Genomic DNA, 27,237 nt, shown 5'->3' on the forward strand with positions numbered 1-27,237 from the left:
CGCACACACACCTTTCCTGCTCACAGCTCAATCTGGCAGATAGCTCTCTCTCCACCTGACCTACAGTGTCTGGGACAGGCAGGAAGCTTATCTCTGAACCTTCTCTCCTGTGCGTCACTGCCTGGGTTGCGGCATCTTTATGTATTACGCTTCACAGCTGGAACTGCTGCAGACAGCACCAACCGGATGTTGCTGAGCCCACAACCGGAGGGGCTATGGTCTGTGAGCTCTTCCTGACCTGGAGAATTTGGGGATGTTTGAAACACCAATCTGGGCCTCCTTTCCCCACCCCTTCAGATGTACAGAAGGGGCCTGAGACATCTGGGTTGTGGGATCAGGCCTGGCCTCAGGACAGGCCTGGAGGAAGCAGACCCTCCCTGCTGGTCAGAGCCCAGACTGCAGACCCGGGGAGCTGTCTAGTCTCCTTTTCTGGAAAATCTTTAAGAGATATAGATAATGGGGTCTTCATTGGCAGTCTAGTGCTTAAGAATCTGTGCTTCCACTGCAGGAGTGCAGGTTCAATCCCTGGTTGAGGAACTAAGATCCTGCATGCCCTGCAGTATGGGGGAAAAAAAAGGAGAGAAATAGATTCAGAGGGGATGGCTGCTATAGAAGGCTTCAGGTGGGCCCTTGAATCTGAATAGGCATAGTTCTTTTTTACCACTTGAACAGTGTCAGGGTATATGTGCATTTGGCCTCGGGATTTCACACCCATCTTCTCTATCCCATGTCACTGCCTGCCCCTCCCTCCCAGTCCTTCTCTTGCTTTCTATTCTACTTGCTGTTCCTTCTATCTGGAATGCTTTTCCCTCCATTTTGCCCCAGAAATAACTTCAGTTCTCAGTTCACACATCACCTCTTCAGAGAAGCCTTCCTTACACTCCATCATACCACACTATTTCCTTCACAGTCCTGTCACTATCTGAAATTAACTATTTATTTATTTGTGTACCCATTCCTTCCTCATTCACTCTAGAATATAAGTTCTGAATCACCACTGTACCCCAGGGCCGGGTCTAGGGACTGTTCACAGGTGCTCAATAACGCCTGTAGGATGTATGCAGAAACCCCCTGCCATCCTCACCTTGGCTGGGGGCGTGCTAGGCTCGGCACCGCCCGTTCCTCTTCCCGCTCTTCTCTCCTCCCCCTAGAAATTCTCTTGGGAGCTCCCCCCTCTCAGATTCCACAGGAGGTGCCAGAACCAGAGTGTCTCCCCAGGATTATTTTCAATGGTTTCCTGGGGTGTTCACCTGGGTAAGAATCAGGAAAGAGAGGACACTCTAATCTTATTTATCTAAAACTATATAATCTTCCCCAATCACTTAAGTGGTGGCTGTGTCTCTAATTACAGAGCAGGCTGGGAGGAACACAGGCACAGTTTCCAGCCAACCTCAGGCAGAGGGGCACTTTTGTTTCTCCTGGGAGCCTGCAGAGACTCCAGCTCAGGAGCCAGGACTCCCGACACCTGTAGTCACAAAATCACCCACCATGGACTGGCTTGTCCACCTAGCCAGAGATCACAACCATTGCCCCCCTCCCCACGAAGGGTCAGTCAAATTCTCAGTGTCTGACCGCTCCCCAGAGGGCCAGATGTGACACACCTGGGGAAAACACCCACAGTCTCAGCACCCTCATTCTACCTGCCAGTGTTTCGAGAGGGAACTGATTTCTTTCTGGCCCAGCCTAACTGTCAGAGGGCTTCCCCGGTGGTTCAGTGGTCAAGAATCTCCCTGCAATGCAGGAGATGTGGGTTCAATCTCTGGGTCAGGAAGATCCCCAGGAGGAGGGCATGGCGACCAACTCCAGTGCTCTTGCCTGGAGAATGCCGTGGACGGAGGAGCCTATAGTCCACAGGGTTGCAAGGAGTCAAACACAACAGAAGAGACAGCACATAACACAGCTTCTCAGAGTTGCTTTGCTGGTGAACCGATCCCCAGAGCCTGGGCTGTATTCCCAGCTTCTTAGGAACAAACTCTCCAGGAGGTCCAGGAGCTAATAGTCATATGACAATCTGGAGGGTCAGAACTTCATTCTCCAGAACTATGTCAACTGGATCAGGAGATGGGCAGAAAGCCACATGCCTCCCAGCCTACCCCAGGCAAACAGCTGCTATCTCAGCCTAGGTGTGCCCTTTCCCCACCTTGGCACTGAGAGAGCAATCTGGGTGACATCCCTGGCTTAACTGCAATGACATCTCCGCTTCTTAAAGGCCTTTTGGTTCCTGAGCTAATTAAAAGCTCCAAACAAGGAGGACACACTTAATCCTATTAATGACTTCTGGGCAGGAACCACGAGCCTAGCCCTCTGAGGGAGTGACTTTCTGGCCATATCCATTTGCTCAGGTGCCTGGTGATTGTTTATCAGCCCTTTCAAGAGATTAACCTGTACTCTGGAGCAAGTCACTCAGATAATGGATCCAGGGGGCCTGGGAGTGTCCCGTGACCGCAGAGCATGCAGCCAGCCCACATCTTGGCTCACACAGACTACATGGCCTCTATTCTCCAACTTCTAGCTCTTCAGAACCATTAGGGGTACTTGATGAGAAGAGGGGTCCTTACCTCATCTCTCCTGCCCTCCCTCCCCCCTGCCCCCCCCCCCAGTAACTTTCACACACAGGAAAGCCAGATACAGTCTTTGCCCTAGGGATCTCAGAGTCCAGAGGGGTCAGAGACACAGGAACAAACAATGACGATCAAGGAGGTAAGCACACCATATCCTGTGAATGTATAGCAATGGTAACTGCTTCAGTCTGGGGTCAGGGAAGGCTTCTTGGAGGAGGAGATCTGAAAATCCCCCCAATGAGAGATTTGTGGAGGGGCCCATGAGATGGAATTCCCTGACTATGGACTTGGTTAAGACTCCTGCATAAGCCTAGAGGAATAGAAATAACTCAGCTCCCTCGTGAACTTAATGGGAGTGTGGTTGGCAAAGCCTTAAAAAGCTGAGGTGCAAAGAACAAGGTTACTGGAGCCAGGAAATGTTTGCTTCAAGCCCCTACCTTGAGCAACAGAGATTTGCAAGACTAGCTCGGAGCTGTCTCTTTAAAGGAGCAGGGCAATAACTCCTTAGACCACACCCCCTCCTCATTAATATGAAATTATCGTGAATATTGATATGGGAGGCGTGGCGCCTCGGCCAGCTGGGCTAACCAGCCCGGGGTTCCCGGCTTCGCAGAGAGGAAAAGTGACAGAAGCCGCGCCGAGGGAGACGCAGAGAGAGCGGAGCGCCCGGCAGCCACCCAGTCTCGGGGGGGAGCGCTGAGCTCCCCCGCCCCCGGCTCCCACCCTGTCCGGGGGGGCTCCTCAAGCCCTCAGCCCCACTCCCGGGCTCCCCATGGAAGCCAGCTGTGCCCCGGGAGGAGCCGGCGGAGGAGGAGTCGGCTAGATGCCCGCGGTGCGCCCGGGGCCCCTGAGCGCAGCCCGCTCTGCACCGCTGCCCTAAGGCCTCCGCGCCCCCGGCGCCCCCGACCCGGGGCCGCGCCGCCTCTGCCCGCCCCTCCCCCGGGGCTTCGCCCGGGACCTGCCCGCCCCCCCACCCCCCCGCCCGCTTGCCAGCGCTCGGGCCGGAGCTCTGGGCCGGGCGCGCCGCCGCCCTGGAGTGAGGGGAAGCCCAGCCGTAGGGGGGTCTCCGGAGCCGGCCGCGATGGACGCGGTCTTGGAGCCCTTCCCGGCCGACAGGCTGTTTCCCGGATCCAGCTTCCTGGACTTGGGGGATCTGAACGAGTCGGATTTCCTCAACAATGCGGTAAGATGAAGGGTATGGGCTTCGCCTGCCACCACTCCTTACGCCTCTTCGCGGTGCACCTGGGGCCTCCAGAACACATCACTGGGCAGAAGTGGGGGGAGGGCGGCTCGACGCTGGGTCCCCTTGAGAGACACGTACTTAGGGCTCTGAGATTCGGTGACCCGATCCCTCGACACTTCCCTGGAACCCCGAGCCTGGACCAGAGCCTCCGAGCTTGCGCCAGTCCGCGCTCCTCCTGGGGGCTCCGTCCGTGTGGATACAGTGGCCTTGGCCTTCCAGGGGAAGGGAACTTGTCGAGGAGTCGGGGCCATCCGATCCCCGAATATGAGCTCAAGAGACACCGATTCTGCCCCTGTCGCGGTTCTCCCAGTCGTCCTCCAGCCCCCAGCCCGGGGCCAGATTGGACACAGTGGCGGCGCCCTTTCCTGCGCCCCCTTTAGGACCTCGATGGCTCTGCCTCTGGCTCTCCGCTGGGGGGCGCACAGGGGAATGTTCGAAGGGCCAGAGACCAGACGCCCATTGGGGGTGGGGGTGCCGGAGCCAGACCCCGATTTTGAGCCAGACTCGGAAATTCAGGGGTGTGCCGTGCCTGCCCCCCCAGGAAATCAGGCCAGAGATTTCCCCCAGGGAAGGACCTGACCCTCAACTGGTCGGGGGCAGCACAGGGTGATCGCTCAGGAGGAGGGAGGTTTTTCTCTAGGTCTGTTTCAGTCCCTCGAGTCTCGCTCCCCCCGTGGCTTGTAACTATCCGTGTCTCCCGGCTTGTGCTTCTCTTCTGTTCCCCACCCCCACCCCCACCCCCACCCCGGGTAAAGAAACGTGGCTTCTTCCTTCTTCCCTCCCTCCTTCTCTCGGGCTCAGCCTTAGGGCGCTTGGGTGAGGGGTGGGATGGGAGATGGGCTCTCTGTAAGGGGAGAAAGTATTGGGGTTCAGAAGGGCATGCAGAGTTGAAACGTGGGCAGCTTGGGGGTTCTGAGGGGATCCCCACCCCGGGCAGTGAACTGCCTCTCTCATACACATAGTAATCATCTCAAGGGTCTCTATTTGCTGACCTCTAACTCCTGGGAGTACCATGAATTTGGCAGACAAGAGTCGAGTGCACACAGACTTAAGGGATTGGGCATCTTGGACTTCCACCTAAACTGTCCCATGCTGCTGATGGGTAAACAAGCCCAAAGACAGGAACCTGAGTCAGGGAGGCACGGGGTGAGAGGTCCCCTGATCCTCCATTAGGCAGCAGATCCAGGTCATCCTGCTCTCTGAGGAAGGTCCCGGGATCCAGTTAGAGAGAGCACGCTTCTGCAGACAAGGAGGAGGGGAGAGAGCTTGACCCGGTAGTGGGGAGACCAGAGTTCTAGTCCCGCCTCTGCTTCTGCTTCTCCCTGGGAGCCTGGGCTGTGCTTTCTCTCCTGCCTGCGCCTGTTTCCTCATTTACAATACAGGGAGAGGTTGGATCAGTCTTTCCAAGGATGCTGTGGCCCAGGGATCTGGGGTTCCACACACCCCTCCTGAAGTTGGTGACAGACACTGGTCGGAGAAAGGGGGGCTTGCTGGAGCGCATGCCTTTGTTGGTGGAGCCCCCTGTGAGGTTCCCTGAGCCCGCAGCCCCTCCGATTTGGGCTTTCTTCTGAATGAACTCTGCCGCCTACAGCCTCCTGCTGCGGCTGCATTGAGCCTTGTGTCCCCCAGCCGCTCATCTGGGCCTTGGTCCAGTGCAGGAAAGGATGCGTGATTGTGATCAGACAGTGATATCCAGTACTGGGCCTGGAGAGGAAAAACTCTGCTGAGGGAGCGCCTTATCTCAGGCCCAAGCAAGGCCAGGTGAGGCAGGTGGAGAGGAAAGAATTTCTAGGAGGAAAGAAAGCTCCTGGGGTGGGAATCAGGAAACTGGGTTCTAGCTGTGCTTCTACCACCAGCCAGCTGGGCAGTTCAGACAAGTGACTTTTCTTCCTGTGGGCCTTGGATTCTTTATCTGAAACATGGAGCTATAGAAGGCTTTCCCATAGTGTTATTATAGAGACTTAGTGAGAAAATTGAAGATGACTGTGGGATGACGCCTGCCAGGTAAGTTTCCGTAGGTAACACGCTCTGGAGGCTAATGGTGCCGGTGGTAAGGACTGCTCGGGTAGGAGTTGCTGTGTGCCCCTGAGCAAGTTACCTTCCTTTTCTGGTGCCTCCCTTTAGATGTCTAAGGTCCCTCCCAGTTGGGAACCCATTCCAACCTCATCCCCAGCTCCCCTTTCTTTCTGCATAAGGATAGGAAAGTGTTTCCAGGGTTGAAGATGGGAATGAGTGAGGTCTGTGTGCTTCTCAGTCTGGAAGATGGAGGGTAGGTTATTCACTATCCTTAAAAATTCAGATAAAGGCCATGAAGTCACAGTAGAAACTATGTATGCTCTATTACTCTATTAAAAAGGCAAAAATTAAAAAGGATGTTCACCTGAACACATGTGTGTAAGAAATCAGAGACAGGAGAATGAGTTGCCTACTCTGCATAAGTCTTGTGTGCTTGGAGGTGGCCAGGGGTGCTGTATTTTTCCTTCTATGAGGACATCGTTATCCTCTGGCAATCTAGTTTATGTGATTCTCAGAGACATCCCTGGGAAGGAAATCCCTTTCCTGCCCAATGAGGGGGCTTCTCCTCCCATCCTCTCCCCACTCTCCCACAGTTCCTAATGTGCACCACTCCCCCAAACTACAGCCCTCTTCCCTGGGACCCCTCAACCCCTGGGCAGATAGGAGAGAGGGCCTGGTGTTCAGACAACTGGGATAAAGGACCAGAGGGAGAACAGGTCACGTCCCCAGAGATACCAGCTCTGTCCTCTGGCTCAGGGGAAAGGATGACTCTGGTTTCTCTAGAGGGAAATGGCTCTGGATCCCAGAGAAGCCCCACAGCTGGGAGGGTGTGGGGAGGAGGGGCAGGCGGAAGAAGAGTTCTGTTGTCTCCGAGGGGCGCAGCAGGAAGCCGCAAGGATGTTTGCCCAGCACACTCATTCACCTCCCTGCAGCTGGGGAGGCCAGGTGTGGGAATGACTGGGACCAGGGACCAGGCCTGGAGAAGAGGGGTGTGAGAGCTAAGGGTGATCATTGTCCCCAGGCCCCCTAGCCTGGCTTCTTCTGTGCTGAGCAGGGAACCGCTACCATCACCACCCCAGCCTTTGGGGGATTTAGGGAGATTAGAGAAGTATGTGCATTTGGGTGTTTCTTTGTCTGTGTGTGGGCCCTTAAAAGGGGAGATGTGTGTGTGTGTGTGTGTGTTTCTCTTTAAATTTTCACCAACAGGAAAGAGGATCCAAGGAGGAAAGAACTCTGGTCTCCAAATAGAATCCACTAGAAAAAAGCTAATAGAGAAAAACTAATGGAGGAGCCTAAATCTCAGAGCCCCCATTCAGGAAGGGGGATCACTCCAGACACTTCCTCCTCTTCCAAAATGCTGGGTTTGTTGTGGGCAGCTTTGTATTTTGTTTTTGCTCCCCCTCCTCCCAGCTAGGATGTGAGCTCCTTAAGGGCAGGTGTTTATCTGTCTTGTTCACTGCTGTATCCCCCCAGTGCCTAGCACAGTGCTTGGCACAAAGGAGGCTTCAACCAACCCTTGCTGATGAATGAAAGGGAACCCAGGCCAGGCCGCACATTCTTTAGGGAAGAGGAAAAAGGATCCTCATCTCCTCCCAGCCATTAGGGTCCTGTGGCCCACACTGTCTCTGAAATTCAGGAAGATTTCCAATAAATTATCATTGCCTTGAATCAACCCTACCCTCGGTGCAGACTCCCATAGCCCCTGGTCTAGGATGGTCTCCAGCTGACTGATCCACAGCCTATTTGAACTTGTGGCTTAGGCCTCACCCTTGAGCACTGGTTAGCTCCAGGGCTTCCATCTGCCCCAGTTTCCCGTTGTTCAGGTTGCTCTGGGACACCTGGATCCACACTCACCCAGCTTAAAACTAAATCTTTTCTAGTCCTGCCCCAGGGCCTGTGTACATGCTATTCCTGACCTCTAGAAGGCTTTCCCTTCCCTCCAGCTCTCTCCATCTCATCTTTCTCAGTTCAGATGTCATCTTGTTAGAGAAGCCTTTCCAACCACCTTAAGTGAATCCCTCTATCATTTCGTTTCAGTCCTTTCCGGCTGTTGTTGACCATATTGCACGGCATGCAAGCTCTCACTTCTCTGACCAGGGATTGAACCCATGGCCCCTGCAGTGGAAGTGTGGAGTCAGCCACTGGACCACCAGGGAAGTCCTGGTTTCAGCCCTTTGATTTCTTCATAGCCCATATCCCAGTTTACAGTTATCTTACCAGCTTATTGTCCATTTCCTCTGTGAGTGAGCCTGTTCCCTGAGAACAGAGACCATGTCAGTTGTGTTCATCGTCATAAACCTAGACAGTACCATGGCACAAAACAGGCACTTGATATAGTAAAACTCTGCCATGAGACAATAAGCCAAGTGCAGAAATTGTCAATCGTGTAAATGTGGAGTTATGTTATTGTAGGATCAATGAAAAGTAGTACTTTTCAGTTGGTCTGTACTATCACAAAAAAACACAAAAATAAAGATGCAAAACCTCAGTACATGCAGCAGACCAAACGAAGGACGTTCCAAAGGAGCACAAGGCAGCCACTTCTTTACCAGCCCCACAAAGATAAGAGTTTTGCCCACCTTTATTTGAGATGGGCCCCAGGTATAGGACAGAAGCCAAGTCTGGGTCATGTTGCAGTGTACTTTGCTCCATTTCAAGGGTTTACTATATTTATAGAGAAAATGACTGCAGATCAAGGCAGTCCTTGTAAGGGAAGGGGAGACAGTTTTCGTGAAGACAGGCCTGAGTGTTCAGGACATGTACTGATAATTCCAGAGGGGGTCCTGGCCTGGCCAGCCCTGAGGGTAACGGGGATACTGGATCCCACGAAAATGCTATCTATGCCCCGTTCTGCTGTGAGGGCCCTCCGGCTTCCCTGGACTGGCCGGGAATTTGCTGGGTTATTCTTCGATACACACATCCCGTCCTTTAACAACTGGAAACTAAAGGAGCGCCAGTGCTGGTCACCGTGCAGAGTGACCTCCTGCCACTCACGACCGAGTGAGAGAGACAGGGATGTAGACAGAGTGGCACCGCAGATGCCACGAGGGAGCAGGGCACCAAGAGAGCCAAGGAGGCGCCCCCAGCTGGGCTGCTGGTCTTGGAAGACTCAGAGGACATGACCTCCACTCCCTCCCTCTCCAATATCCCCATCCCTGTTGGCAAAGGAGTTATCAGGAGGCATTTCAGCAGGGAGGACTGGGGCTGTGTCCCTTTTACTGAGCCTGGTATACAGGCATTATTGTCCCTTGTGAAGATGAGAAAACTGACCCTTACAGAGGAAGGGATATCTAAATGCTGTTTTCAGGGCAGGGTCCCATGGGGTCAAGGGGGAGAGAGCCCTGTCATCTCTACCATTCTTGTTCTGATTTGAACTTTGCCCTCTAGGACAAGGAACATTTGAGGTGGCAGACAGCAGAGGGGCCTCGCCTTCACCCTCACCTACTCCCATCTTTGGGGCACCATGGATGCCTAGAGCCTTAAGGGCAGAGCCAGCACATTGCCTGGCCTGTGAGAGGAGAGACCCCACATCCCTTCCCCTACCTTCTCTTCATCCTCACTCCCTGGCCCACCTGGGATCTTGGAGCTTTGCTCTGTGCAGCTCCCAGGACTCCCCAGGAGGGCCTGGCTGCCCACTGTACCAGGACAGGGAAGGATGAAGGGCCCCCCACTTTGTGTCTCCCCCCCGCCCCCCATATGGTGTTTCTCCTGCAAGTCCTGGGCCCAAGCCCTCTCAGAGCATCCCTCTGTGGGACATGGCTTGCCCTTGAACCTCCATCAAGAAACCAGCTCCAGAAGCCAGAGAACAGGCTGTTCTTCTGGCCGGCTCAGCACTCCAGAGGGCAGGATGGAGGAGGAAGGTCTGGGTGGAGTTGAGTCAAGACCGTGAGCATTGCTCTGGCTGGAACACAATGTGACCTGCTTCAGCAGGCAGAGGAGGTAGCAGAACCCTGGAGCAGGACTGGGCAGAAGGTAGGCCTGAGGATGTCTGGTTCAGGGGAAGCTGGGAGGGGCAAGACACAGCCCAGATCTCTGACCGTGAGAGAAAACAGATCAAAGGGGTATCCCTGGAAAGTCAAAGATCCCGAAACTTTCAACCCGGACATAGCACGCCATCCGAGAGGCCAGCTTCACGGCTGGAGCAACACTGGGCTTCCCTGCTGCCGGGTTCAGTGTGCCTCATCCCCCAGCTCTCGAAGGACAGAGCCTTCGCTGCGGCTGACGCATCTGGGCTGGGCTGTGTGGTCCGACCAAACAGCTGGACAGCAGCAGCAGCTGTCCCCCGCTTCCCCCTTCCAAAAGAATAACAGAAAGGAAAGCAACAGTGGAGAAAGGCCGGCTCTTCAGGCCCTCATGGAGAGCCAGGAGGCAGTTTGCCTTGCTTTTCTCTTTAGTGCTTATCTACTTGCTTTTGGCTGTGCTAGGCTTTCGCTGATGCGTGTAGGCTTACACCAGTCGGGGCGAGCAGGGCCTCCTCTATTGTCGCAGAGCGTTGGCTCTGGGAGGGCAGGTTCGGTAGTCGTGACGCAGGGGCTTCGCTGCCTTACAGAGTGTGGATGCTCCCCTCCCAAGCCCAGACCAGGGACTGAACGTTTGTCCTTCGCACTGACAGGTGGATTCCTAACCGCCGGACCCCCAGGGAAGCCCCTGGCAGGCAATTTTAAAGCAACCGAGGGGACTTGCCAGGGCAGCAGGCAGGGCTAAGCCTTCCCCACGTGTTCCCCTCTGTGGAATGTCCTCACCACCCCTCACCTCATCTCCCCAGCTCACTGAGTGACCTTGGGCAAGTCACTTCCGCTTTCCGGGCCTCAGTTTCCTCGTTGCTGAACTAGACTGAGAGTTCTTGAGGGTAGGGCAATTATTTTTGTCTATTCCCTAGTCATGGCCATAGTGACTGAGTGCTCAGGAGATGTTTATTTATTGAATAGATGGAAGGAAGGAGTGGGAAGGGGTGACAGATGGATGAACAAGGGGGTGGCTGGGTAATGGAAGAAAGGGTACTTCCACACGTCCAGCTTTGATGGTACTTCAGGTGGCTTTTGTTTACTTATCAAGTAGTGAATCTTCACCTCAATCCCACATATGCCTTTTACTCTATCATGGGCCTTTTCTTTCTGTTTTTTTCCAAGTTTTATTGACGTAGACTTGATTTACAATGTTGTGTTAGTTTCGAGTTTACAGCCAAGTGAATCACTTATACATACATATATATATCCATTCTTTTTCAGATTCTTTTCCCATATGGGTTATTACAGAATACTGAGTAGAGTTCCCTATGCTACACAGTAGGTCCTTGTTAGTTATCTACTTGATATATAGTAGTGTGTGTATGAATCCCAATCTCCTAATTATGGTGGCCTTTTCTATATGAAATATGTCATGCACATAAGAGAATATATATATATATATATATATATATACGCATATATATGAATTACAAAGTATAATAAAATGGACACCTAGGCACTCATTACTAGCTCAAGCAATTGACCCAGCTCTCAATATCCTGGGCTCTCAAAGTTGCATGAGTTGGTGGAAAAGTTGAGTGGCAGACTCTAAATCCACACTCCACTCTGGGCAGATCCTGGATAGGAATTCTCCTGAGACCTGGTGCCTATTCCCAGACCCCACCTGACAAGACAGCAAGTCCCAGGTCAGATGGCAGATACCTCAGAAGCCCTGGGAAACCAAGCCATACCTGAGGTGGGGTAGGATGACCACTAGTGGTCAGTTTTAGCCCTGGCCAGACCTGGGAGCAAACTGTGGCTCTCACCTCTCGTCATCTGGGTCAGTTTGGACAGGTGCCTTAACCTCTCTGAGCTTATTTTCCTCATCCATAAAGGAAAGATGACTGCAGCTCACAGGGTTCTTAAGAACTCAGTCAGATAACTCTGGCAGAATCTAGCACAGCGCATGGCACATGGCAAGCCCCCATAAACAAAACAGTAGTTGTTACTGGTGTTTTTATCCTGATTGTCGTTCTCAGAAAGGCAGGTCCCCAGCACCGGACAGCCCTTGGAGGAATGTCCCAGCTTCATCCCTTTGCCGATCCCTAACCATGGGGGTTTTATTTGCCTGTCTGTTTGACCTCTCTGAAGCTGAAAAGCTGCCTTCTTTGGGTAAAAGCCGAATACCCTAGGCCCCTTCTTAGGCCTCTGTCTTCCAGGACGTCAGGAGAGGGATGGCCAGGGATGGGCAAACCCGGAAACCCAGGTGAAGACCCAGTGCATGGAAGGGGGGCCCATGTTTTGTGCCTGGCCCTGTACTAGGTGGGGCTGGGGTGGCAGAAAAATCCATCACTCCTCCCACATCCAGTGTCATCATGGGTCCTTAAGAGCACAAGCTCTGCAACCAGAGCTTAGGCTCAAATCCCAGCTCAACCACTCGCTTACTCTCTCTTCTCTATGCCTCAGTTTCCTCACCCGTTAAATGGCAGAACTGATAGTACTTACCTGATCTTCTGAAATTTAAATCAGGAACTGCATGGAAGGAGCTAGAACAGTTGCTCAGTCGCTAAGTCGTATCCAACCCTTTGCGACCCGACGAACTGCAGCATACCAGGCTTCCGTGTCCTTCATTATCTCCCAGAGTTTGCTCACACTCATGTCTGTTAAGTTGGTGATGCCATCTAACCGTCTCATCCTCTGCCGCCCCCTTCTTCTTTTGCTGTCCGTCTTTCCCAGCATCAGGGTCTTTTCCAGTGAGGTGGTTTTTCACATCAAGTGTCCAAAGTACTGGAGCTTCAATACCTGGCATATAAATATCAACTATCGTTATTATTATTATTAGGTATACTATATGCCAGGCCTATGTGAAGCCCTGCAGTGGGTTCAGGATAAAATCCATCCTATATCTGACCTTCAAGGTGGTTAAAGTTTAGAAGGAGAGATGGGCCCCATTGTGGATAATTAGAGTTCAAGGCATGATATTAACCAGTGACCTAACCGTCTATGAGTGCTACAGTGAAAATGGATAGGATTCTTCCACCTGGATGATCAAGGAAGGCTTCCTGGGGAAAGCAGCACCAAGTTGGACCTTAAAAGATGATAGGAGTTAGAATGAGGAGATAAAGGGTAAAGGCCTTCCAGGCACAGGGAATGATATAAGCAAAAAGGCCTGCAGCCATGGAGCTGGAAGCTCCATGTTTAAGGAGCCATCCAACTAGGCTGGAGGGAAAGCAAAGATGAGGCATTCCAGCTACAGTGGGAAGCTGAGATCAATCTGTAACAGACCTTGAATGCTGTGCTGAGGAACTGGGAGTGTTTTCAGCTGGCAGAAGGGAGACAACGCAAGTTTTCAAACAGAGTTCTGAGCTGGACAGGGTGGTGGTCCCAGCTGTCCTGAGCTGTCTCAGTGCTGGGAGGTCTAGGGTCCATTAGGATAACCCAGCTATCTGCCTATCTGCATGAACAGGGCCTCTCCCCCAAGACAGACAGCACCGTGGGCCCTCTCTGTGCCCAGAGCAGGCCGAGGCAGCAGCAGACCCCAGGGCCCTTCTCTCCTCTGATTTCTACCCCTTGCCCTGATGTGACTCGCACACTGGCCAAGAGCACCAGTTCCCTGCTGACTGCCTCATCCCCAGCACTCAGGGCCAGGCTGACCTGGGGAGGCCCAAGGCAGCTCCACCCTTGCAGAGATACAAGCTGTCCTAGCTCTGATCTGAACCATGTCCTGCCTCCTGGCCCAGCCCCAAGACCTTAAGGGGGTTCCTTTACCCCCACATTACAGTTCAAGACCCTCCACTATCAGACCAAGCGTGTCCTTACTGACCTCGAAGGAACCTAGAAGGATCTGAGCCCTCCCTGTGAGCCCAGCCCCGCTTGGCACCTCCTCTCCTTGGCCCTCGCACCAATCAGCTGGGACAAGATACCCAAAGCCCCTTCCATCACCCTCCCAGAGAGGAGGATCAACCCTGCCCTCTACCACCCCAAAGCCTTCACCCCTCTCTCTCCCAAGGCTGCAAATCAGTTCCACATTTGGGATCTGGCAGGCATTATCTGCTCAGAACTTTCCCCTCCCAGTTAGCTCAGGCTTCCATCTCTTCACCATCGGTCATGGTCAGCCCATGGGGTGTGTGGAAGGGGAAGGGCTTTTTTTTTTTTTTTTTAATTTTTTGGCCTTTGGCGACCCTTCAGAGGCCTGAGAGGGAGCTGGACTGAGGCAAGGTACCAGAGGGACAGTGGACACGAGGCTCTCCCAGGGAGAGATGAAAGAGGAAGGGCAGGGGGTGGGCAGAGGCAGAGCTTGAGCAAGCAGATGAGGGGCTGAGGGGCTGGGGGTGGTGAGGGAAGGATCGAGGTAGTTCCCAGCTCAGCACATTCCTGAGACATCTGGACGCGCTGGAAGGGCCCCAGCTGGCCTCATGGCTATGGCTGCAGCTTCTCCACTCTGTGATGTCAGGACCCAGCGTTTCCCCCTCCTCTCAGAGTCCCACTGGCCTAGGGTCCACCTCGGGGCCGGGTGCTGGACCTCTCACTCCCAGGGAGCAAGAAGGAAACCGTTGGGGCAGTGGAGGAAATGCCTGAGTCAGAGGAGGGCCTGGCCTGATGTGGGAGGCAGACATGAAAGACCCAGGGGTTTGCCCAAGTGACTGACTCAAGGAGATTCCTCCTCTGGGCTGATGATGCCTGCCCCCTCCCTTCTCCTTGGAGGGGAGATGGAGACAGAACGGAGACTCTGGGAGCGGCTGCGTACCTTGGGCGATGTGGTCCTGGGCAAGTCCACTCCCTTTCTTGACTCTCCGTTTCCCTCTCCTTAATAATAATAATAACTGGATTTGAAGGGAGCTTTCTATGTATCCTGCACTGCACAAAGAAGTTGACAAATGTGACCTCATCTGACCCTCACAGCAACCTCACAGGTGCTGGGGTAGGTATAAATACTCCTAGTTTATAGCTGAGGCAGAGGCTCAAAGAGGTTAAGTAACTTGCCCAAGGCTACACTGCAGGCAGCAGAGCTTGGATTAGAACAGGGTCTGTCTGCTCCTAACCATTAAACTCCACTGCCTCCACAAGGCAAAGGGGATGGACGTGATGATGCCAGAATTCCTTTCAACTCTTAAGATTGTAATGATTCCTTTTGGCTTTCGTGGAGCTCTTTGAGAAGGGCAGGGGCAGGCATTAGTCACACAGTGGGTGGGGGAAGGAGGGCAGAGGAGAGGCCGCTGGCTTTGAAGCATCAGATGGGTCAGGCATCTTTGGAGCTTCCTCCTGCAGAGAAGTCCAACCCCCTCGGAGTCACAGCCCGATCCCCAGCTGAGCCCAGGGGTCCCACACCTTCCCTGAAGGAAGGGAGTAAATAAGGAGAGAGAGAATGCAACTTCTTCCAAAAATAAAACCTGAGGACAACTCAGACAGGCCGGGACCGCTGAGGAAGCCAGAGGCCAAACGCTGAGTGCACAGCGAGAGGGGAGGCCAAGGGAATTCCAGCCAGAGCCCGGTGGCAGGCTCCGGCCCAAAAGGGCCTTCCAGCTGGCCAGGGGCCGGGAGAGCAGCCCAGCCGGCTGGCTGCTGGGCTTCATTTATACTCTTGGGCCTGGCCTAAGTCTGGGGACAGTGCCTCCAGCGCTGAGTCGGGGGCTGTGTTCCCTGGGGACCTGGTCTGGCTGGGGCTTAAGAGAGCAAAGCCTTGGGAAGGAACAACCCGGAGAATGGGTACAATGGGCCCCACTAGGGAGGAGCTGAGGGAAGGCGTCCAGACACATGGAAACTGCCTGGAGCAGGAGCAAGCTGGCATCAGAGCGGAATTCAGGGCAGTTCATTCCTGGAGGCTCAGCTGCAGAAAAAAAGGCCTCCGTCCCTTTGCTCCCTGGCTCTTTCCTTCATTCACCCACTTGCTCAGTCACTCAGCAAACAGCTGAGCACCTGTGATGTGCTGGGACTGGTGCTGGACTTTGGAGACACAGATGAGGATTGGACACAGCAAGACCCAGAGGTGACACGGCTGGGTCATTTCAAGCGACACTGAGGAACTTCTCAACTATCCTAAGAGCCAAAGGGAGTCATTAGTGGGCAGTGAGCAGGGAAGTCACATCGTCATATTTATGTTAGAAGATCCCTCTTGACGCAAGGTTGAGACTGTTTGAGACAGAGGAGAGTTCAAGCCTTGGACCTACCTTCAGAAATGGGTGGTCACCCTGCTAGTCAGGAAGCCTTCTGTGAACAGGAACTGGGCTTAGTTCATCTCTGTGTCCACAGGCGCACAGTAGGTCCTCAGTAAACCCTGAACAAATGCATAAATGATGAATAAGTGGCAAGCAGGAAAACTCACCACTACTCTAACGAAGATAAATGATGAATAGGGAGCTGGGATTAGACGTCCTGATTCTCCCCCAGTGCCAGTCCTGGCACTTAGTCTCCAGTGTCCTGAGCTGTCCCGCAGGGATCCTCTGGCGACTGCCTATGGACCAACATCTCCAGCAGCCAGACCATGGGCTGCTGTGCCCTCAGAAGTGCCAGTCACAGCTAATCCCAGCCCTGGGCGGCGGCACTAACTGCCATCGCTTCCTCCTGCCCAGACAGCACCTGGCACCAGCCCCAGGGTTGGGCCACAGCACACGGGCCGCCTGGTTAGAAGATGCCAGGAGCTGGCTGGGAACCTGCAGGCCAGCTCCCCACTTTCCTGAGGGCCCCGTGGCCTGGCCAGGGGTGGGCTCACAAAGTCAGGAGAGGGAGCTGGAGAGCCTAACAGGACGGGGGCGAGCTGGAGAGACTGTGGCCCCTTCTTTGCACACCGGCAGCCCGTGGTGGGTACCAGCTGCCCTTCCCTCTCCCCCCTTCCATTCTCTAGCACAAAGGCACAGAAAAGCTCGTTCCCCATGCAGCGCCCTCTCCCAGTCCCAGGCCTCACTGTCCCAGCCCCAGGCCAGCCCAGGAATCCCAAGGCTCCTTCACTGGGGGGTCACATGACTCAGGCGTGTGGCTTGGCAGAGTTGGCATTCGGTTCTGTGGTGGTGTGAGACGTTGTATGTGTTCCTGTAAGAATGTGCATGAGCACGTCTGTGACTGTGACTGTCTGGGGTGACCACACGTGTGAGTGGGTGTCTATGTCTGTCTGATCACATATGAGGAGTGTGTTCTTGTTGGTTCTGTCTTAGTGGCGGCCGGTGACAGCCTGTGTGAGCCCAGAGAGGGTATGTGTATTGATCCAACAGCACCCGTGCTGGGCTCTATAGGGGACAGTCTGAATGTATCTACGGGTAGGGATCTCGGGCTGCGTGGTGTCAGGGGGGTGGGGTTTCCCTGTGTAAGAAGGATCCTCACAGCCCACATCTGCGTAGCATGTGCACACGCGCACACGCATGCGCACACACACACAGGGAAGTGTTTGTGCTTATTTGGACTTGGGCTCTGTGGTGAAGAGTTCGTTCGGTAGGGGGAAAATATGAAACCTCAGCAGCTGCCTTCCCGGGGCCTGTGGGGAATGGGGGATGAGAGTGAGGTTGGAGCTTGGAACAATGTGCTTCCCTTCACCCCCCATGCCCTGCCAGGAAGGCTCAGGGAGGGGCTGGCTCCAGGGATGAGGAAAACTGGCTGCATCCCTTCATAGTCCCTAGAGAGGCCAGGGCAGAGGAAAAGAGCCCACTTTCTGAGGACTAGTGCACTTCACCCGCGCCTGCCGTCCCTACCTTAACAGGAACACAGACAGGGGAAGTGGGCCTGGACAGAAGACGCCACCTGCGCCTGCCCAGATCTCAGAGCACAGCTGGATCTTGAACTGGGGTCTCCTGGGTCTGAGTCCAGGACAGCCTTCCAGTCTAGCTCTGGGAGGATGCCTGGATCTCACCTGCAACCCCCTTCCCGCAAATGACTGGATGAATGTGTTAGTCGCTCGGTCATGTCTGACTCATGGCGACCCCATGGACTGTAGCCCACCAGGCTCCTCTTTCCATGGAATTTCCCAGACAAGAATATTGGAGTGGGTTGCCATTTCCTCCTCCAAGGGATCTTCACGAATCAGGGATCGAACTGGAGTCTCTTGCCCAGCAAGCAGACTGGTTACTGTCTGAGCCGTCGGGGAAGTCAAATGACTGGAGTGTGATGCTTCAAGGCTGGGAGGGCCTGACAACTGTGTACCCAGGGGCCCACCTCCCTTCCCCAAGCCCCTCCCTGTTCTCTCTTGACCCTACCCCCACCCCACCCCCACATAGGGCACAACAGTGACTCAGACTGGTGGCCCCTCAGCTTGAAATGGGGGCAATTTTCTAGTGACCACGAGGCAAGTAACCGTCCGGGAATGTATGAGGGGGGTAGCCTGCGGGGGAGGGGAAGGGCTCTCCTCCCGTCTCTCAGCAGAACTCACTCTCTCGGAAGGAATGTCCGGGCTCGGCATTCCCCCCCTCCCCAATCCTTATCCCACAGCTCAGCCTGGACCCACTCCGGTCTCCTCCCTCCTTTCCCCAAACAGACTGCATCAGCCTGGACCGGGGGAGGGGCAGAAGACCGTGACGGGGGCGCAGCCACGCCGACGTTCTAGGGGGCTTGAGAGAAGGGGGCGCTCTGAGGCTGCGGCAGCTTGGGGGGGGGTCTCCTTTCCCATACACATCCTCAGCGGACAGTCGCGTCCCCAGAGCTTTCCCCTCGCTCTGCATCGACTCTCTGGAAGGAATTCGAGCTGGGGAACCGAGAGGAACCTCCGATGGCCCTATTACCGCCCCAGGAGTGTCTCACCTTCCACCTCTCCCAGGGAGAGACCCCGCTCCCCATCAGTGAGCCCCAAGCTAGGATGACTCCAGGAGGGAAAGAAGGAGCTGGAAGAGCCGCAAAGGAAGTTAAGAGTTGGGATCCAGCCTCCCTTTTTCGAGCTGGAGATGTCCGAGGAGAACCCCTCGGTCTTCACTTCCCCGTGCGGGGCTGAGGCCAGGCCAACTGATAAGGGACTCAGGGCACCGTAGGACTGCCAGGCCCATGGGCAAGCTCAGATGGGCCGTCTCTGCCTCTGCCCCAGGTGCAGGCAGGGACGCAAGACCAGACCCCGCCGTACACTCGGCCCTTATCATCCCCGCGGGGTCCGCGGAGCCGAGGAACCTCCCTGCCAAAGGCCACGCCCTCCTCCCACCTCCTCGCCGCCGCTCTTGCGGCAGGCCTCGCGCAGCCTCCTCCCATTGGCCCAGACCTCCGCAGATCCGACCAATGAGCAGGCTGGATTCCGGCACGGGGCGGCCCCCCGCGCACCGGCGTTAACTTCCCTTGGGCCAGCGCTGGGCAGGCAGGACCCGGTCCTTCTTTAATCTTAAAGGGCAGGCTGCTGAGACCCGGTCTCGGGAGGAGATGCTGCCTACGGGGGAGGGGTGTGCGGGATCTCGAGCCCCGAAAGCTCGGGACCTCTCCTCCAAGAGAGTGGAACCGGCGCCTGCTGCGCGTGGCCGCCGAGAGGGAGCTTATGTTGGCAAGACTCTTGGAAAAAGTCTTTTAACAAGGAGGGAAACAAATCATAATATTTCCTTCTCTGGCTTCCCACCCTGGTTGCTTGGAAAGGCACCCCCATAAGAACGCTCACCCCCAGTAGAACTCGGTACCCCTCAGAACAGTAGGTAGGATCCTGCCTCCCACCCCTGTCGTGTCCATCAGGTGGTCTGAAACCTGAACTGTGTGTGTGTGAACTGGAGGACGAGCTGGTGGTAGTTTTGGCGGGGTAGGGAGGCAGGACAAGGAGTCTTGCTGGAGCTTAGGCGGCCTGAGATCTCCAGAGGGGGCCGTCCAGGGTTGGGGGTGGGGAAGGTGGTTACAGAGGAAGAGGAGAGGTCAAGAAGTTGCTCCGCTATTCCTGTGGAGCCCCAGAGCTGTGGAGAACCCCTCCCTCAACATCACCGCCTCACTAGGTGAGGTCCCTCTCTGGACCTTAGCTTCCTCATTAGCAAGTGGGAGAGGGGGCGTGGATCATGGGTTTTCTCAGGTCCCTTCTGCCTCTAAATTGATGGTATAAACCATAACTGGCTGAGAGGCCAGCCATCAGATAGAAATAGGACTGGGAAAAATCTCTCTAAAGGGAGGCATTCTGGCATCCTCCCGAGAGCAGAGGGTGGGCCTGGGGGTGATGAGACATGCCCACCGCGCCACCAGAGGTCCACCCAGCACACAGGGAAGTCCTGAGCAAGGAAGCCCTGGTTCTCTGAGTGTCCCCTGCCCCCTCCACTGTCTGACCCTTGGCCGCCCTCCCCTTCCACTTGGCTCCCACCCTCTGGAAGCTCTGTCCGGCTGGGCCTTGGCTGCTGTCTCCAGCAGGTGGGGTGGGGGCTGCTCACAAAGTGGAGCCAACTGAGCTCCCTCAGCAGGTTCCCTATGGGCACCCCATAAGGGGTCTCTGAGAAGGACTGGCTTATCTGCATGGAGCTGAATCCTTGAGGGACCCTGGCCCAGACTGGAGGAAGCCTCTCTCCTCTCCCAGGCCCCGGAAAAGGGCTTGGCAAACCCTTATCGCCTGAGACGCAGCTGCTGAAGAAATACCTTAGCAGCTGACTCACTGTGCTCCTCACAGCCCTCTCCCATTGGGCCCCACACCAGGCCTTTGAGAGACCCCAGAGAAAGAGAAGGAAAGACAGAGAGGGCGCCCCCAGCTGGGCTGGCCCAGACCCCGCCAGAGGTGCAGCCGGCACAGTCCAGCCTGTGACTGACTGTGTAGTTGGGGGGCGTTGCAACTTCCTTGTCTCTTTGGGTAGTTGTGAGGATTAAATAAGACAGTGCCTATGAAAGCACTTTGGAAAGTTTACATCGCAAGACAAATGTAGGCTAGTGATGATAAGTTCTGACAAGCTGGGGAGAAGTGAGAGTGCTTAAGTCAATGGGTTTCTGAACTCGTTTTATCCTGGATTCTCTGATCTGTGGGGGGAGGACCAAACCACCTCCCTGCATTGGCTCCAGGCTCAGTTCACCTCAGGCCCAGGGTTAGGCTTTTCATAAGACAGCAGTTATTGAGCACCCACTGCATACTAGGCTCTGTCCTCAGTGTTATAGGTGTCTACTGCACAGATGGGTTTGTGTGTCATTTGGATACACATGTTTCATATATTTCCTCACTTTATCCTCATAATCCTATGAGAGCAGCATTAAGCACCTAATGCATATTTGATCCTCAGAACAACACTATGAGGTTGGAACTATTATTTTCCCCATTACAGATGAGGAAACTGAGGCCTAGAAAAGTGAGTTAACTTAGCAAGGAGTGAGGTAAGTCAAAAGTCTTGACCCCCTGAATCTTATTCTCACACCAAGGGCTTTTCTGCTCACCCCTTCCAGACTAGGACAAGCGCCAATTATTCCATGCCAGAAACCCAACAACTCCAGAAGTCAGTTCTTACCCATTCACCAGCTGGGATCCCCAGGGTCAGAAGCAAAACCCCAGCAAATTCATTCAGTCAGTGAAAAACAAATGAACAGGAGGCTTCCTTGTGGTTAATTAAGACTCTATGCTGCCACTGCAGGTGGGGGCAGGGGGGTGGGTTCGATCCCTGACTGGGGAACTAAGATCCCACGTGCAGCCCAGAGCAGCCAAAAAAAAAAAAAAGAACACTAACATGTCCTTACATATTTATAATTCTTTAGAGAGAAAAAACAAGAACCTCCTATGTACCAGCTGTTGCTGGATGCTTTATTAATAAGAGGTTTGTTGAGTAATTACTATGTACCAGGAACTATTCTAAGTGCTTTACATATATTAACTTGTTTAATCCTCACAATAACCCTAGCAGATAAGAACTATTGTCACCCCCACTGTACAAAGGAGGAAATGAAGCATAGAAACATTGATCGACTTTCCTAGGATCATGGAGACCAATATTTTTCAGACTATTTTGTTTCTGAGAAATATATTTTACATCCTTCGAGAAGGTGATGGCACCCCACTCCAGTACTCTTGCCTGGAGAGTCCCATGGACAGAGGAGCCTGGTGGGCTGCAGTCCATGGGGTTGCTAGGAGTCGGACATGACTGAGCGACTTCCCTTTCACTTTTCACTTTCATGCATTGGAGAAGGAAATGGCAACCCACTCCAGTGTTCTTGCCTGGAGAATCCCAGTGATGGGGGAGCCTGGTTGGCTGCTATCTATGGGGTCACACAGAGTTGTACACTACTGAAGTGACTTAGCAGCAGCAGCATGAACATACACACACCCGTAACTGAGATAAAAACTTACCACGTATTTAACTTCCCTATGCGCAGCACGCCCTGGTATTTTTCTAATCTATTTTGTTCTGTTTTCTTTTTCCTTAAATTCTGGTCATGACCTGCTTCACAACCCACTACTGAGTCACCCCCTGCAGTCTGAACAGTACTGAGTCATAGCAAGGAGCGTCAAGGCCAGGATTCAAACCAAGTGATATGGCCCTGGGGCCTGATCTCTTGGCAGAAAGAATGTCTGGGAAAATGGAAACACTGGAGGCATGAGGACAAGTGAGGACCCTGCCAATGAGGGGAGCAGCAGTTCAGTCACTCAGTCGTGTCCAACTCTTTGTGATCCCAAGGACTGCAGCTCACCAGGCTCCTCTGCCCTCCACTATCTCCCGGAGTTTGCTCAAACTCATATCCATTGAGGGGAGCAGTCCTTGATAATCTCCCCACCTTGCATTCCAGCAAAAGAGAATAGAATACAAAAGTCACTGATATCGCCTTCGGAACGCAAACTTGCTGGCGGAGGTAGAGTTATTCTTTAGTATTTAGTTCCTTAGCCCTCTTGTGATGGAAGTAGGGTGGACTGAGAAGCAGGCTTGGGCAGTCTAAGCGATTTGACCAAGGTCACAGAGCCAGAATTATAGCCGCGTGTCCTATCGCTTGGATTCTTTCACACCATCTAGGGCACAACCTTGAGGATACCGCCGGAGAGGTTGGGGACGTCAGTGGGGGTGGTGGTGATGGTAACGTGCTGACGGGGTGACAGTAGAGACAGAAGGGATGATAGCTGGGGGACTTACCTGGAAGTCCAGCGGCTAAAATTACCCCGAGCTCCCAATGCAGGGGGCCGATTCCTGGTCAGGGAATTAGATCCCTCATACTGCACCTGTGGGATCCTGGCCACGTGGGTTCATGTCCCAATCTGAGGTACATGCTTTCAGTGGGAAGAGTGATGGGGAGGTTGCAGGTGTCAACTAAAAAAGATGCACAACAGGAGAGTTGGGAGTTAAGTTTTATATGGGGGCAAAATGAGGACTGTAGCCCAGGAGACAGCACCTCAGACAGTTTTGAGAAACTGCTCCAAAGAGGTTGTGGGGAAAGATCAGTGCATATGATTCTGCTGAAGGGGGCATTCCATGCAATCCAGCACTTAACTTACAAAAGGTGTTCTGCTAGTCACGAGGAGCTGATGTCACTAATGAAGAGATTTAGTGCTTGTCTAGATAGGAGGAGATGCAAGGACTGGGATCATGAAATCAGTTGCTGAAAATATCTAACTCTCTAAAGACCTGTGTCACTCATTTTTCTGGAGCACTGAGTGCCTGACTCTCCTCCCTGAACTCCCCTCAGGGCGTGTCAAAGGTCAACAGCTGCAGTAGCACAGCGTTCAATCTCCACAGATGGTGGTTTAGTTGCTCAGTCATGTCCAACTCCTGGCGACCCTATGAACTGCAGCCCGCCAGGCTCCTCTGCCCATGGGATTTTCCAAGCGAGAATCCTGGAGTGGGTGGACAGATGGCAAATAGCCTTGGCAAGCGCCCTTTTGTCCTTGACACAGGGACCAAGGTGGATAAGCTAACCCCCTCCTCCCCCCTCTTCCTCCCCTAGCACTTCCCCGAGCACCTGGACCACTTTGCAGAGAACATGGAGGACTTCTCCAACGACCTGTTCAGCAGTTTCTTTGATGACCCTGTGCTGGACGAGAAGAGCCCTCTCCTGGACATGGAACTGGACTCCCCCACGCCGGGCATCCAGGCCGAGCACAGCTACTCCCTAAGCGGTGATTCGGCACCTCAGAGCCCTGTCGTGCCAATCAAGATGGAAGACACCACCCAAGGTAAGAAGCGGTGGCAGGGCCCAGGACCCCAGACCCAGAGAAGCCACTCACAGCCCTCTCTCAAGGGAGACCGTCCTCCGTGTTTCGGCTTTTCCTCAAGTCCAACCCAGAAGGGCCCTTGTCCAGAGGCTCTTCCACTGACTTGATGTGCAAAGGGGCAGGTCCCAGACCAGCAGTATCACCTGGGAACTGGTTGGAAAGGCAGGTTCTCGGGTCCCACCCAAACCTGCCAGATCAGAAACCCTGTGGGGAGGTTCCAGCCTTCCAGGTGATACTTAGGTCCGAGAACCAGTCTTAGATGAAACAACTGAGGGGCTGGGATGGGGAGGATTAAACAGTAAGTGTGGACAAGTTACCAAGACTCTAGAGCCTTACCACCTCCTCCCACTGTGAGGTCCTCCGAGAGAGCCACCCACACCCTACCTACTTCTACTCCCAAAGGCGGGGTTCCCTAAAGCTCTCCTCTGCCCACCTCTTCCCCTGTTATGCAAAGGACCCTTTGAGTCTTTCCTCTCAGGCGATCAACATTCCAGAACGCCAGCCTGTGCCCTCCCTAGAAATGGTCTGTTTGGGGTTTCCTCAGATACAGGTGGTGCTGGCTCCGTCCTGTTAGGCTGGGTGATCCTGGACTCAGCCTTTCTAAGCCTCAGTTTCTTCAAATCAAATGGGAAAAACAGTCTACAAAGTGCCTTCCTGTTAATTATCTCGTTCATTTCTCACAACTCACAGCTGAGGTCAGAGTCACTTTAATCATACTCCCCATTTGTCTGGTAAGGAAAATGAGACTTCAGGAAAGCTGAGTTGTTTTGGTCACACACATAGTAAAATGCAGAGCAGGGACCTGGGAGCAAGCAGGCCCCCTGGTTCTAAACCTCATACACTTGCCAGCCTTAAGGGGCAGTAAGGGGTACTGGCTTTGGTGTGCATCCCAGTGCCTCCACCAGCTGCTGTGTGACCTTGAACAAGTTGCTTAACTTCTCTGAATCTCAATTATCAAATGAAGACATAAATAGCTTGAGAATTCTGGCATATATATATATATATATATATACACACACACACATATATGAAAGTGAAAGTGATAGTCACTCAGCCATGTTCCAGACTTTGTGGACTGTAGCCCACCAGGCTCTTCTGTCATGGAATTCTCCAGGCAAGAATACTGGAGTGGGTTGCCATTCCCTTCTCCTGGAGATCCTCTGGACCCAGAGATCAAACCCAGGTTTCCCGCATCGCAGGTGAATTCTTTACTGTCTGAGCCACTAGAGAAGACCCTATATAAATATATTTATGCGTGTGTACCTATATATATTTTTTTTCTCATTCAGTTGCTAAGTGTATCTGACTCTTTGCAACCCCATGGACTGCAGCACACTAGGCTTCCCTGTCCTCCACTATCTCTGTATATATAATTTGTGGCTATTTCATTGTGTATATAAAGTCCTATTAAGAAGATAGTGGCTAGAACCATGAACAGGTTTCCCTTCCCTTCAGAGGACAATGGTCTTGAGTGGAGTTTTAAAATTTTCTCATCTATTAAGTGGACAGAATAGCAGTGCTGGCCCCCAGAGTTGATGGTAGCAATACACAAATTCATATGCATCAAGAGCTTGGAATTGGTCCCAGTGCATGATGTGTGAGCTGCTTCTGAGGGTCTTTGAGATTCCCCAAGGGCAGAGACGGGCCCTTATACCCCGTCCCATCCCTCCCCCCACCTCCCTGCTTGAGGGCAGGGACGCCTGCTGGGGCTTTAAGAGGCTCCAGGGCTCGTGGCTGTGGAGGTCCCAGCAGTTTCCCTACATGCCCTGACCTCAGCCCTGCCATCTGGAGGTCACCTCAACGGGGCGGCGGACCCCAGCCTGGGGAAGGGCAGCGTGGGGTGGACCGCCTCCCAGTCCGGCAACTCCTTGCCACCCCAAGTCTATTTTTAGAGCAATTTGTCTGTGGGTCCTTTGGAGGGGGCAGCTTCCTGGAGTCCGGCAGGCTGGCCCTGTAATTTGGGAAGATTGTGGGTATTCCTGGAGCCCAGGGGCGGGGGCCCTCAGGCTCCCTGCAGGGTGGGGCCTGGCCTCAGAGGTGGGATAAGGCGGCTGTTGACCCCTCTCCCCACCCATAATGGGCCTCAAAGCCTGCGGTCCCTCTAGCCCCTCCGTTCTGGCTCCTCAGACCTCAGCCTTACCCGAGCCAGGTGCTGGGGCCACCAGCAGCAGAGCTGACTTGGAGAGGAAAACTGTAGGCACCCATCAGGAAAGGGGGTGATGCCCGGCAGCCCTGCGGCCCAGATGAGGCCAGGAGGCCCATGAGGTGGGCAGGAGGTGGACGCTGCCCTGGAAAACCTGGGCATCACCCATCCTCCCATCCAGGCACCAGGGGGCCCTGTGGAGTCTTCCTTCTTATCTTGTCTCCAGTATGTTCTTCTCCACCCCTGCTGCCACTGCCTTAGCACGTGCCTCATTTCCTCTCTCCGGAAACAGCCTCCTGAGGGTCTGACCACCTCTGTCTCGCCTGCAGTCAGTTCAGTCTGCACACAGAGGCAGAGTGATCTTTTTTAACCTTACAAACCTGAGTGTGCTTAAAACCCTTCAGCGTCTCCTCGTTACCTTTAGAACAAAGTCACAGCTCCGAGTCTAGCCTCCAAGGCCGACCTATCCCTGCTGGCCTCTCTGACTCCATCTTCCTCCTTCCCTTTGCATTCTAACTGCACTAAACTGCTTGTGACTCTCTCCAGACCCCCAGCACCTAGCCTGGCACTCGTTAGATGTTTGCTGAATAAATGTAATCGTATTCACAATAGCTGCCATTTGTTGAACATTTACTTCGCGACCAGTACCAGTACTTTTACAGGTGAGGAAGCTAAGGCTCAGAGAGGTTAAGCAACTTGCCTAAGGTCACACAGCCAGGCGGGAGGGGTCTGTTGTCCCAGCCTACTCTGTAAACTGCTGAATGAAGAAGATGCCTCCATCTGTTCTGGGCCCAGCCCAGTCTGCCCAGTCTGCCCCCCCACCATGCCCTTCCCTGCCTGCCTAACATCCCTCCACGGCCCTGTCCAGCAAGGGGCCAGGAGGAGGCTGAGCCCTCTGCTCTGGGAGTCCCCTGAGCCTGGGCCCTGCCCCCTTCCCTAGATGTGGAACATGGAGCGTGGGTGCTGGGGCACAAACTGTGCTCGGTCATGGTGAAGCAGGAGCAGAGCCCGGAGCTGCCCGTGGACCCTCTGGCCGCCTCCTCGGCTATGGCCGCTGCCGCCATGGCCACCACCCCGCTGCGGGGCCTCAGCCCCCTGACCAGGCTGCCCGTCCCCCACCAGGTGAGCCTGGGGCCTGTTTACAGGGGCCGAGGGTGGGAGGAGGGGGGTGGATCTCTGTAGGAAGGGCCATCCGAAACCCTGGGCACCCCAGGGCTCTGAGCAGGGAGCAGCGTGGCCCTTGGGAGTCTCCGGACTCTGTCTCTGCCCCCACCTTGGGCCACCCTTTCACCAAC

General features: G+C 54.1%; 1 protein-coding gene across 2 annotated transcripts in view; it reads left to right on the plus strand.

Annotated features, from left to right (window-relative positions):
- The first annotated feature begins 3,153 nt into the window (after positions 1-3,153).
- CREB3L1 (cAMP responsive element binding protein 3 like 1) overlaps positions 3,154-27,237 on the plus strand; it is a 37,404-nt gene continuing 13,320 nt past the window's right edge. Inside the window, exons 1-3 of one of the 2 annotated variants that reach the window (XM_040259100.1) lie at positions 3,154-3,744; positions 23,532-23,760; positions 26,883-27,064. In XM_040259100.1, the coding sequence (XP_040115034.1) occupies positions 3,643-3,744; positions 23,532-23,760; positions 26,883-27,064 (513 nt within the window). In that variant the 5' untranslated portion in view covers positions 3,154-3,642. The remainder of the gene's footprint in view (positions 3,745-23,531; positions 23,761-26,882; positions 27,065-27,237) is intronic. The other variant, XM_040259101.1, reaches the window with a different exon arrangement.

The sequence above is a fragment of the Oryx dammah genome, unplaced genomic scaffold (assembly GCF_014754425.2).
Source record: "Oryx dammah isolate SB20612 unplaced genomic scaffold, SCBI_Odam_1.1 HiC_scaffold_17, whole genome shotgun sequence".
In the NCBI taxonomy this organism is placed as follows: domain Eukaryota; kingdom Metazoa; phylum Chordata; class Mammalia; order Artiodactyla; family Bovidae; genus Oryx; species Oryx dammah.